The sequence below is a fragment of the Phycodurus eques genome, chromosome 8, assembly GCF_024500275.1.
Source record: "Phycodurus eques isolate BA_2022a chromosome 8, UOR_Pequ_1.1, whole genome shotgun sequence".
NCBI classification, from domain to species: Eukaryota; Metazoa; Chordata; class Actinopteri; order Syngnathiformes; family Syngnathidae; genus Phycodurus; species Phycodurus eques.
The window spans coordinates 22,002,926-22,016,128 of record NC_084532.1 but is presented as its reverse complement, the minus strand read 5'-3'; the positions used below and the strand labels follow the sequence as shown (position 1 = coordinate 22,016,128).

Here is a 13,203-nt window from a genome sequence, read left to right as displayed (position 1 = left end):
CTCGTAACAAAAAGTCAGGTCTCATCTTGTGTTCCGTAACATAGCGTGTTGTTGTCAGGTGCGACATCATATACAGTTTCTCTGTTTCACGGTCTCTATTCCACTTGAACTTGTAGGTAAAATATTATATACTTGTATATACTTGTAGCATCCATACATACGGCTGTACAGCGCTGACGTCAGTGTCGTAAAGTGACACAAGTGTCATGTTGTCTGTGATGAGTAAAGTTCTTGTTAGCACACAGTTGTTGTTTGTGCTTTATAGACATAATATTTTGGCAATAAATATCAATTAAGATTAAGTAAGACTAGTGGTGAAGAAGAAAAACAAAGCAGTGACCAGAATAGCCAAAGCAGCAGTGACCAGAACAGCCAAAGCTAGCGAGGCTAGCCGCCATCCTTATCTACCACCAGCTTAGTTTTTTTTTTTTACTCTAGTTGTACTTCAGTCGGGTTCAAGCGTTAGGTAAAAAAAAAAAGTTCAATAATAGAATAATCATTCTCATTTTATTATTGATAACTAGTTATATTGCATTAACCGATTATTTAATAAATTACATAAAAATGGTTAAACATATTTACAAATATGTCAAATGTGTGTTTTATTATTAGATACGATAAATAAATTAACCATTAATTTAATAAATAAAATGTAAAAAATGTAAACCATTTTAACTAACTAAAAATAAATACATTAATTAATTTAAAACTATTTCACAGGACTCTTTATAATGCAAATCCTCGGTGGGCCAGATTAAAGATGAAGTGTATCTGCCCCCAGACCATACCTTTTCCACCTGTGCAATAAACAGTAAATCAAGGTGAAACTCAAGTTCTTCTCTTCTCTACCGACAGGATCTGTCCTGCATCGATGACCTCTCCACCAATTCCCTGTTCTCTTCTCCGGCCGACTCACTGTCAGAGTATGCCGACGCCCAGTCCTTCATCAGCACCGACCACCTGGACACGGTGCCCACGCTCTGGGATGTCAGCACAAGTACCACCGCCGCCACCACACCAGCACAGAGCCAGCTGGAGGTCAGTAGACTAACACACACATACATACACGCAGTATAAGCAGATGACCACACCGACCGTTCTTCTTACTACTGTTTCAAAATTGAATGCTTGCAGTCGGGTATGCAGGTGTCGAATACAAAGCAAGGCCCACACATTGCTCTTACACCGTTGAAATGGCATGCTCCTGAGGACACGCCACTCTATTACTTAATGTAGATCACGGCCAAGGGTTATTTTTAGATAGAGTGGAATCTAGCATAGTCATAGTTCAGCATTCGTAGATTCATCATATTCACAGATTTGTTGAGGGAAACCTATACACCACTATTCGTGAAAACCCCCACTTATTATTATTATTTTTTTTTTTACTGTATACCTTGCTGATTCCCATTTTTGGTACCCGATCACCTCGCTTATTTGCATTTTGTTCCATTTTTCTGTTTTTGTTTCATGGGAATTATAAGGAGTGTCAATTATTCGCAGATTTTTGCTACTCTGGTGCGGGATCAGTCCCTTTCCCCCCCAATAGTAGGGGTCCACTATATTTATTTTGATTTACTGATTTTTATCATACTATTATTATATACAGAATATTTTGAGGAGGGGGGGGGTGTGTCAACTTCCATGAGTTACTGCTACAGATGATCCACAACGAGATGCCATCATTTCATTTCTTGTTTGGTGTGGCTTATTGTAGCCAATCACCTGTCAGGCACACACACAAAAAAAGCATTTTCCTGAGTAGACACCATAATAGGTACCCTCAAGCACACCTCCTTTTTTTTGTTTTTGTTTTTTTGTCTGTTTTACCCATTGATTTGAGTTTTTCTTTCTTTATTTAATGTTTTTTGTTGACAGCTTAAAGGCACCAGCACGTTTCAGGGCTTGGCCAGTTTGGATGATATAACAGCTATAATCTGCACGCCACCTTTAGGAGGATTTCAGGTAGCCGCACCAATCTGATGTAACATTTAACTAACGCTCTCTTTCAGTGTGTGCACCTCCATGAGTGGTTGCGGTCAGAAATGTGCACACATCCCGATTAAGCGTCCGACACAGTGTCGGTCATACCATAAGTGGTTTTACTTGAGCACAAATTTGTCGGCCAAACGTCAATGTCAGCCGATTCTAGTCTTTTTGTCGGTGGCCAACAGACTGTCATCCATTGTTATTTTATTTTGTCATTTTGTATTATCACAGATGATGTAAGTATTGCATATCATTTGCAACTGTACAGCGACAGCAACAACTACAAAGCAGTACTGGGGCCACACTGCAAGGAAAAAATAATAAAGTCGTAAGAATAAAGCCCAAATAGTTCCAGAATAATTGGTTGAAATAAGTAAATGAGAAACAAATCTTAATTGGACAAGAAAAAGGCATAACAAACATTCTAATTTTATTCATACCGTTATTACTTTCTTCATCTTTTTTTCTTTCCAAAACATTATTCTTGCAGCTTGATGACTTTTTTCTCTTAAAATTTGAACTTTATCTCTTTTTTTTTTGTTGTAACAAATTTTCACAACTTTGACTTCTTTCTAGCAACTTTGTAGTTTTAACATTGTCATAACTATTATGACTTTGTCTCTTAACATTACAACTTTATTCTAGTTCATCTTATACTTTTTTTTCTCACGACCTTGTAATTTTATTTTCATAAAATTAACTTTGCAGGTTCATTCTTGTAATATTATGTATTTTTTCCCTTACCATGAGTGCTCCATTCCCCGTAATATTTGACTTTTTTTTTTTGTAACAACTTCATTCTCATAACCTTGCCACTTTATCTTTGTAACTTTTACTTTTGTCTCTCAACATTATGACTATTTTCTGAATATTATGACTTTTTTCTTCTAAGATTACAGTTTCTTAATATTTTGACTTTATTCTTCTAACTTCATGACAAATTTTTGTGTGTAATTTTAGTACTTTTATTTTCAACGTGTCTCTAATACGCTACCATACATAACAAATACTGGATTCCCTGTGATTTTTTTTTTCTTTTAGCTTACAATTGTGTGTATTAAATGGGTTTAACTACGGAGACCTTGGCTGACATATTGATCTTCAGCAAGTTTTTCTCCTTTCTGCTTTTAGCCTGTTTAACTCCCATTTTCATTGCTGTGTTGTCATACTCCTGTTAATTGTGGCGTGCTAATCTGTCTGGCTACTAACATTATTTTTTTCAACTTCGCCTATGGTAAAACCAGAACTGCATATATAGTAGTGTGGCATGCAACTTCTGTTGAATGTTGTCTTTGGTGTCGCCAGACTCAGAGAACTCAGTTACCCCCGGAGGAGGAGGAGGAAGCAGAGGAAGAGGATTCAGAGGAACTAGGCCATGTCGACACGTATGCCGAGTACAGACCTTCCAAATGTAGGTCATTAGACATGACGGCAAAATGTAGCTGTACACTGTGTTGAGACAAACTACATTTCTTCCTTTCTCCTCTTCAGCAACTATCGGAATTTCCCATCCCGACATAGTGGTGGAGACCAACACGCTGTCTAGTGTCCCTCCTCCGGACATCACATACACTCTGTCTATACCCGAGTCTACCATTAACAGCGGCCTGCTGTCCGCCCTGCAGCTAGAAGCCATTATCTATGCCTGTCAGGTACACATGCACATGGCACAGACATCAACCCACAGTCATTCCCTTTCACTTGGAGCAATGAGTGACCAATCTCTCTCCGTCTTTTGTGTGGCCAGCAACACGAAGTCATCCTACAGAACAACCAGCGAGCAGGCTTCCTGATTGGCGATGGGGCCGGCGTGGGTAAAGGGCGTACTGTTGCGGGAATCATCCTGGAAAACTACCTTAAGGGAAGGAAAAAATCACTATGGTGAGTAAGCACTCCCTGATGAGGTTTATTAACAATGGTGGACTGCCGAGAATTAATGATTGTAGATTGGCAGGCTATTTGTGTTTAACAGAGGTTAGCAATTAGTAATTCCCTGGGGGCCACAGGAGAAACTGGGATGGTTTTTGCTTCGCATGTTGATGTATAATATATAAATTGTAAATATGAACGCCATGCAGTTAACTAGTTTGTACAGCGACATAAGTATGAGTGGTTATGCTGTGTACTTACTGTTATTCCATTTAATTGATTTTATTTATGGCCTAGAAGTGTTTTTCTTACAAATAGTTGATTCAATTACCTTACAACTGCATTAGCATAGCTTATTGACAGAGTAGACTTTGCCGACGTAAACCGAGGACTCCCATGTATATGGCATTTCCGCAAATCGGGGCTACGGGACATTTGTCTACCCAACTTCAAATGTGTGTGAGGCCCAAGTAATTTTTTAAGAAAAATATTACATGTTAAAATTCATGTCATGTGAAACTGGAGTTTAAAACGAGATAGGAAGTACTATCAAGGACAAAGTGAGCAAAACGGGAAAAATCTCTCACCCAATAAGAATCGATAAAAGGTTACGGAGGAGCTAGATAAGCAGTATTGATGATGGGATTGGAATAGCTAAACCTTTATCAATTCCTATCTCTAGCCTAATATCACTTTTAACTCTGCACACAGAACTTGTTTCCAACATGCAGTAAGTTTAGAAGTTATATTCAACTGAGAGATAGCTTATGTACTTTATTGTACTTTGGTTCGCAAGTTCAAGTGGTCAACTTAAGTATTTATTGTCCATGTATGAACAATAGGGTCTATACACCGAGATAATTTGACTTACTGCCCATTTTTTTTCCAGGAATGGAGTGTTTCCCACACACTATCGCAGTGTTTCCCAAATGTCATAGAGCCAAGGCACATATTGTAAATGAGAAAAATCTCACAGCACACCACCAAACAAAAATAATTGCAAAACGTTGGTAGGTTAACTATATACCTTTTGCCATCTAGTGGAAGAGCATTTAATTGTTCTGCTGTCACATTGTGTGACTGGCCTAATGACCAAAAGATACATGTAATATTGGATAATTTTCCAGGCACACCTGAGGTTCTCTGAGGCCAAGTCACAGTGCTTGTGAATCACAGCTCTGTCATACATAGATGGCATCTATTTAGGGAGAGGCGTTTTGTCTTAAGTGGATGGCACACCTAACGACTAATGTGGTAATATCATGGATTAAAGGGAGGGCTACTATTTGAGGAATATCTCAAATCAGCACCCACATTTTATTTTTTGGTGGATTCTTGCTGCAGTCTGCTTCTAGTGAAATCTCAAAGATGAGCCGTGAGTCAGTGTAATGCCATCCTAATTGTAGCCTTCACATGCAGCACAGCCCAACAGGATGTGAGCTCATCCCTCAGTCAGCCCCAGTCTTCGTTTGGCCGACATAAAATTAATGCACACGGCCAACATGCCCTGCTTTGCATCTGCTTGTACTTGTTCTGTCCAGCCGTATACAGTGAATGACTAATCCTACTGTTCCTGCCCGCAGGTTCAGCATATCCAATGACCTGAAATTTGATGCAGAGCGAGATCTCAAAGACATAGATGCACCGACTATTCCTGTGCATGCCTTAAACAAAGTGAGTCCAGGTGTTAATGAAGAAGGCAGTTCATTCTAAGCGGTCATGCATAAAATGGAACGGAGCGCAGCCCCGGTGGGTGACAATGAGACTGTGTGTTGCAGATTAAGTATGGAGACACAGCTACCTCAGAAGGAGTCCTCTTTGCGACCTACTCTGCGCTGATTGGCGAGAGCCAGGCGGGAGGGCAGCACCGCACGCGGATTAAACAGATCCTGGACTGGTGCAAACCGGATTTTGACGGAGTTGTATCCTTTCATTTTCCAGATGACACACACATTCCTCCTCCTCCTCCACTGTGCTATACCCCCTCCCCTGTTCTTCCCTGTGTTGTTTGCCCTTGACCTGCATGCACCTCCTCACAGATTATTTTTGATGAATGCCACAAAGCCAAGAATGCCACGTCAACAAAGATGGGCAAGGCAGTGCTTGATCTGCAAAACAAGCTGCCGCGGGCCAGAGTGGTCTATGCCAGTGCCACAGGTACATGAGCAGGAACGCAAATGCAATGAAGTGGAACCCTCCAAAGTAGAGCACAAGCCGTTCCGTGATGCTGGTTGAAAATAGGAAATGATGTACATTGGGCAGCATAGTGCTCTAGTGGTTAGGAAGTCTACCTCACAGTTCTGATGTTTGTGGTTTGAATGTGGACTTTGCATGTTGTTCCCGTGCTTGCGTTGGTTTTCGCTGGATACCCCAGCTTCCTACCACATTTCAAGAACATATTAGGTTCATTGAAGGCTCTAAGGCTCTAAATTGTCCTTAGGTGTAAATGCTTGTTTGTCTATATGTGCCCTGTGATTGACTGGTGACCAGTCCAGGGTGTGTACCCTGGCTCTCACCCAAAGTCAGCCATTATGCGCTCCAGCTCACTCATGATCCTAAAGAGGGCAAACGCTATAGAAAATGTATGACTCCAAATAATGAAAAGTCACTTAATTTGTTCCAGGCTAAAACCAACAGCATCATAAAAATGTTTAATAACTGAATAGCTGATTTTTAACAACATTTTTAACTGTATAATAAATCTAAATATATAATCTAATCTAAATAAGTAAAACTACTCACTTTTTCAGGACAAGTGACAGATAGATAATGGAGATGGGACAGAAATGTGTTTATTGTCACCTAGTTGCAGTTTATAAGCAACGCTGGAAATTATGTTGCATGGTGTGTAATATTATGTACATTTAATCTAAATATTATTATGTATATAAATATATATGTTTCATTAGAAACTGATCAGTAAAATGAATGTGCTGGAGCCTATCCCAGCTGACTCTGGGCAACAGGCAGGGTACACCCTGAACTGGTCGCCACCCAGTCACAGGGCACATAACAAAGAACCATTCGCACTCACATTCACACCTACGGGCAATTTAGAGTTTTTTAATTAACATACCATGCATGTTTTTGGAATGTGGGAGGAAACCAGAGTACCCGGAGAAAACCTTGTTCCCATCTTCTGCCTCTAATTTGATTAGACAAGAAACCACCACAATCTAAAGGAAAAAAACAATCCGATACGGAAGGCGTGACTTAAGAGGTGACAATCATTTGTCACGCTCTTAGGGGCACACTTATCGCGGGCACCCCTGTGGCCCCTTTAAAAAAAAAAAAAAAAAAAAAAAAAATGGAGTGTTATAGTAACACTCCATTATGACTAACGTAACGAGAAAGCAGGTCAGTGCGAAACATATTTTTTCAAAAAATGTGACTCCTTTTCTGACTTTAAATATTTCACTGGTACAACTCAACACAAGTCAACTTTTTTTGGTCACCCAGGTGCCTCAGAGCCAAAGAACATGATCTACATGAGCCGCCTGGGTATCTGGGGTGAGGGCACGCCCTTCAGGGCCTTTGATGACTTCCTGCACGCCATCGAGAAGAGGTTTGTGGCATCTGATATTTTGCAAATGACTCATAAATCATGACGGATTCCTGTTCTTTTAAGATACCACATATTTCCTCATGTTGTGGCCAAGGAGAGGTGTTTTTTTTTTGTGTAAAAATGCATGTGTTAGGGCGGGGGTTAGATACACTGCTGCCTCCTTAGCTGCCTCTGTTTTGTTTAGTAACAAAGTTCAAATACAGTAGTTGTTAACTAGTTCATGGCCATGTGTGAACAATAGCATCTATGAACTGAGATGATTACACTCATGACCCGTCTTTTTTCCTGATGGTGAAAAAGAAGGCATCTCTTTGCACCCGGGGATTAATTGAGACACTATTTGAGGAAATATAGTATTTGAGCCATGATAGTTTCTCACTGAATGATGTAGAGAACAGATGCATCTCAATAGAGTATCATACAAAAGTTTATTTCAGTAGTTTAATCCAAAATAAACTCACATAAAGGATTATAGAAAAAGATTAATTAAACACATGCAAAGATACTTTTCACAAGGCCAAGTCCTATCTATTTTCTACATTCAAAAGCAGATTGATTGTTTCTCATGTTCAAACTTCTTTCTGTTGAATTTTGTGTTTTTGTTCGTTATAAAAGAAAAGCGTAAAATATTTCACTCTGTGCAGTGAATATATATATAATACCAGTTTTCCTTTTGAATAGTACTACTGGAATAACTTCAGTTTTACACAATGTTCTAATGTATTGAGATGCACCTATATACCTGTATGCCTTTTATACACAGAGGTGTGGGCGCCATGGAAATTGTTGCTATGGATATGAAAGTGAGCGGGATGTACATCGCCAGGCAGCTGAGCTTCTCAGGGGTGTCTTTCCGCATTGAAGAGATCGGACTGGACAGCGACTTCAAGCTGGTCTACAATAAAGCCGCCAAACTGGTGAACGTCACAACATCACGTTATCGTCACGTCAATGAGCGCACTTCCCGTTTTGACTTAACATTTCTTCCTTCAGTGGGCAGAGGCACTGCAGGTCTTCATGCGCGCCGCCGACGACCTGGGCCTGGTCAGCAGGAAGTCACTGTGGGGCCAGTTCTGGTCATCTCACCAGCGCTTTTTCAAATACCTCTGTATTGCTGCCAAGGTCCGCTGCCTAGTGGAGTTGGCCAAGAAAGAGCTGGAGGCAGGAAAGGTCAGCACAAATCACTGTGGAACGCTGAGTCATCAAGTTTGCACGCAATGTGGAAATGACCAGATGGCGATTCAGACAGGAGAAAATTGCGCATATATTTAAAAAAAAAAAATCATTTCTCAATTTTTCTTCTTTTTGTGTAATAAGCAAAGTTTTTTCCCCTGGCAAAAAGATAGTTTACACTTGACAGCACTGACAAGTTGCACCCATGAGAAAAAAATGTCATTACACAATTCTGTCCTTTTTTTAAATAAACGTAATAATAATACTGGGGAGCACGGTTTTCTACCAATGACTCTCAAACAGTATATCGTGGCACATTAGTGTGCCGTGAGAGATCATCAGGTGTGTCATGGAAAATTATCCAAATTCATTTAATTGCTCAAAAAATGTTTTATTCACTGCATATAATATATAGTACTATATTTCCCAACATTTATTGAGCTAACTAAACAACTAATAACTAATCGTTATTAGTTAAACTAATACTACACAAAATGGATGTTTTAAACTTTGGGTAATTTGTCAGTTTTTTGTTCCCTGACACAGTGCATCGTCATTGGCCTGCAGTCTACTGGGGAGTCGCGCACCAGAGAAGTTCTAGACGAGAATGACGGTCATCTTGACAGATTCGTCTCTGCCGCAGAGTGAGCAAGCCCATACGCTTTGGTTTTTAAACATCTTTTTGTATGTGTGTGGGTGTCACCAATTTCTCAACCCCTTGGGAAAAATGTGTCCAAATTTAGGATATTAAAACACACCTGTTCATCTGCCTGCCAGCAACTGACAAATGAGGAATGTATTTTGAGCTGCTTTGTGCGGCCCCTAATAGCTTCGCTATCTCCCCTTCAGGGGAGTGTTCCAGTCCCTCGTTACCAAACATTTTCCCTCTGAGAAGCAGCGGCGAGAGAAGGCACCCGGGAATAAGAGAAAGCGTAAGCGCATGTTTTTTATTTTCTACTCCATTATTGCATGTTATCAATTCATTTTATGTTTGCACATTTTTTGTGTGTGTTCATGTACATTTACAATGTTTACAATTTAAGTGTGAGTATAATAAGTGTATGTTTAAAGTGTGTGGAAGTTTTCATATATAAAATGTTATTTATATGGTCTCTATATACAGTATCGCAGGTTTTCCCTCATCCCAGGAGTGTGGTAACTGGGGGATCGTTGCATAACTGATTAAATAACAATTAAATGCAGAAATTAATCTAGCAAGCATATTCTAACATAAATACACTTAAAAGTACTAATTCTTTCAGTTCATATAATGCACCACTAGGTGACAGTATTACTCTGCAAACACCTTCCTATTCTCTCTCTATTACGTCTGTCAGGCATCTTTAAAGCATTATTTTAATTTTATTATACAGTAGTAAACCTTTTTTTTTACACTTGTAGGACAGTTGAGAACGTTAAAATGTAAAATAATACATTGTCTGAAGCTTTAATACATTATTTATGAAGGCAACCGTTTGAATCTGGAACAAATTAATTTACATGATTTTCCTATGGGTAATTTTGTTGCTGGGGAGATTTTTGTTTAGCTTTGAAAGTTCCACTGTATCCGTTTAGCTCTGGACATCCTCTTACTTAAAAGTGTTGCCCTGTTCTAATATCCCACTGGTGTAATCTTCAGGTAAGCCTCGAGGGCGCCATCCCAAGGTACCCAAGCACACGGTGGACAGCGGCGGTGTCATCAGCATCAACAGCGACGACAGCAGCACTGACTCTGACGGCATGGACACCGATTCTAACTCCTCACCAGACTCGCTGTTGGACAACGATGATGTCATCTTTGTCAACCACACGAGCTGCCACACTGGTGGATGTTATTGTTGTTGCACTCATGGTGAAATGACAACCAGCACTGTCTGACATCCTCCCTTGTGGATTTCCAGTCAGGATAGAGGAGATGAAGCAGGGTCTTCTCAACAAGATATCACAGCTGGGAAAAGAACTACCTCTCAACACTTTGGACGAGCTTATCGATAAGTTCGGCGGCCCTGATAAAGTCTCTGAGGTGTGAGTCTGAAACATGCAACAAACAGAATGTAAAATAGCGCCGTTAACATTTTTATTTTTATTTTTTGTCGTTCCCAAACAGATGACCGGGCGTAAGGGTCGTGTGGTGCGGCGTCTTGACGGTAGCGTCCGTTACGAGTCACGCGCTGAGCAGGGGCTCACGATCGACCACATCAACATCAAGGAGAAAGACCGCTTCATGAGTGGAGAGAAGGTCAGTATCATTTTAGCTTAATGTTGGAAATTGGAATTTGTTAAACTGCTTTTATGGTCAATACGGTAGTGCCGCAAATAGTACCCAGGGCACATTTATTACACTGCCGCTGCGGGAGAGGCATATTATTGAATTACAGTAATAGGGACCGAACCCTGCCGAGGATAGCGAAAACCCTCGAGTAATTGACGCCCCTCTAAAATGTTTTGTAATATCCCGTATTGATATTTTAAACCATAAATATCACACATGGTTAACATTACACTTAAAAGGGAATTGCTTACAGATGACTTGATTTGGACACCATTCACCGCAAGTGCGCATCTACAGGCGAAGCGAATAGTGGCATAGTGTACAGGCGAATAGTGGCAATAACTATTGCCACTATTTCTAGTTGATGTGCTCTTCCTATTTACCGTGTGCGTCTCCATTGTTGTGTGAAATTTCTGTGAATCTCCCTCGAACTCCCCCCTAGCTGGTGGCCATCATCTCCGAAGCAGCCAGCTCTGGAATTTCCCTCCAGGCGGACAAACGCGTGAAAAACCAGCGGCGTCGCGTCCACATGACATTGGAGCTACCTTGGAGCGCAGACCGGGCCATTCAGCAGTTTGGTGAGTCCAAGTTTAGTTCCATTGTAGGGACAATTAGACTCTTCTGCACGGGCCGGGTGTGTTTTTGTTAGTTGAAACGATGCCGGATAAATGCTTTCGTTTATCTCACGCTGTGGAACTGTTCATTTTTCATTTGACTGTCTATTATGGACACTAATTTGTTTTCAATTAGACAGAAGATATGCCTGCTCTGTTCATTGTGCATCATTTTATGTTGTAGTCTCTAATGGTTTTCTTGTTTGCAGACATTCTTGTGCTAACAGCTCAATTAATTATTTCCATTTGCAGCACTTGCTGTCCGTCTGTGTGTGTGTGTGTGTGTGTGTGTGTGTGTGTGTGTGTGTGTGTGTGTGTGTGTGTGTGTGTGATGAGCATTTAATTGAAAACCTCATTGAACCAGATAATCATAGTTTTCTACAGGGATGGGCACCATTTGGCTTTTGGGACCATGCTGTTCTAAAAACAAAAACAAAAAAACTCAGACTAGTGTTGCATCAAGTACCGATACCAGTACTGTACCGAGGTATTTTAACGTCAAAAATAGCACGGTACAAGGTTTTGTTTTGTTTTTTGTACCGGTAGTTTAAAAAAAATAATAACTTAAGCGACAGCGCTGAATTCATACGGTGTCTTAAAGGCCAGTATCCAAAAGCTGACAGTCTGCCAATGACTGCTTGTCTTCCGACAAGTTGTGTGCATGCAACTATGTGGGAGCGGGAGAATGAAATGGCTTCAATCTGCTGACTAGCTCCTGGAGACACGTTAACATGCATTAGCGTTAGCCACCAGGAGATAACCTCTGAGTCCGCAGCTCACGAGCCTATGTGAGCAAAGCCAGTGTTATACTGTATGCAGAGGATTCTCCTGTGCTTTTAGGGTAACTGCCTTCCATGCACACAAGAGACGGAATTACCAGCAAGAGCTTGATAGCATAGACGGCATGAGACGACTTAGCACGGGTGCGCACCGTATGGAAGCCCAGCTTGGAGCCTTCCAATCTGGATACAGGTTACACTCGTCGTCGGAGACCACTTTGGAAATTGGGGATTTCGAGAAGAATAAAAATCCACCGAATGCAAAAGGAAAACCACTTAGTATCCAAGTGGAGCAAAAAGGTCCACTTTTTGAGTGGCTCCGTACGCAATGAATAACAGCACTGCACTGAGGGTGCACAATGTACTGTTTACAATGCAAGAAATCAAATGCAGTTAAATACAAGAAACACCACAAGAAAATACAAGAAACGCCACTAAAAGCTTGAATAAAAGCTTGAAATGCACAGTATTAAGTATGAGTAGGTATGTATAAATACAGTGTTCCCTTGCCACTTCGCGCTTCACGTTTTGCGGCTTCAGTGCGTCGCGGGTTTTTCCAAAATATTCATTAAAAAAAACAAAAACAGCCATATCGGCAGCCATATTGCGGACTGACGCGTTGTTTCATGTTGATGCGCGCAAGAGAAGGTTTCCCTGCATGCCAACAGCCTCTGAGTTACACAGAGGCTTTGTACATGCCTGTACTGTACGGGCACTCATACAAGGTGCTTGATTGGTTCCCGGCACGACATTGACCAATGAGAGCACGAGTGGATTTATCCCGTGAGCCGATTGGCTGCGCATCATCGCAGCCTCACCCAGCATCTTCCCTTGTTGTGTCTCGCCAGTCTCGTCCACACTGTTGTGTTCGCGATAACTTTTTTTGTTTAAGCGATAATTTTTTTTATTAGTTAAGCAAGCCCTTACAATGATGCCGAAGCA

At 40.8% G+C, this 13,203-nt stretch overlaps 1 protein-coding gene across 4 annotated transcripts in view; it reads left to right on the top strand.

The window, feature by feature from the left end:
* sbno2b (strawberry notch homolog 2b) overlaps positions 1-13,203 on the top strand; it is a 72,570-nt gene that overhangs the window by 45,152 nt on the left and 14,215 nt on the right. For 3 of the 4 annotated variants that reach the window (XM_061684437.1, XM_061684435.1, XM_061684439.1), the window contains 17 exons: positions 856-1,038; positions 1,879-1,965; positions 3,295-3,400; positions 3,481-3,641; positions 3,737-3,870; positions 5,442-5,532; positions 5,637-5,780; positions 5,898-6,015; positions 7,318-7,423; positions 8,187-8,340; positions 8,417-8,593; positions 9,143-9,240; positions 9,446-9,528; positions 10,236-10,421; positions 10,498-10,619; positions 10,704-10,835; positions 11,311-11,446. In XM_061684437.1, coding sequence (XP_061540421.1) covers positions 856-1,038; positions 1,879-1,965; positions 3,295-3,400; positions 3,481-3,641; positions 3,737-3,870; positions 5,442-5,532; positions 5,637-5,780; positions 5,898-6,015; positions 7,318-7,423; positions 8,187-8,340; positions 8,417-8,593; positions 9,143-9,240; positions 9,446-9,528; positions 10,236-10,421; positions 10,498-10,619; positions 10,704-10,835; positions 11,311-11,446 — 2,218 coding nt within the window. The remainder of the gene's footprint in view (positions 1-855; positions 1,039-1,878; positions 1,966-3,294; positions 3,401-3,480; positions 3,642-3,736; positions 3,871-5,441; positions 5,533-5,636; positions 5,781-5,897; positions 6,016-7,317; positions 7,424-8,186; positions 8,341-8,416; positions 8,594-9,142; positions 9,241-9,445; positions 9,529-10,235; positions 10,422-10,497; positions 10,620-10,703; positions 10,836-11,310; positions 11,447-13,203) is intronic. The other variant, XM_061684438.1, reaches the window with a different exon arrangement.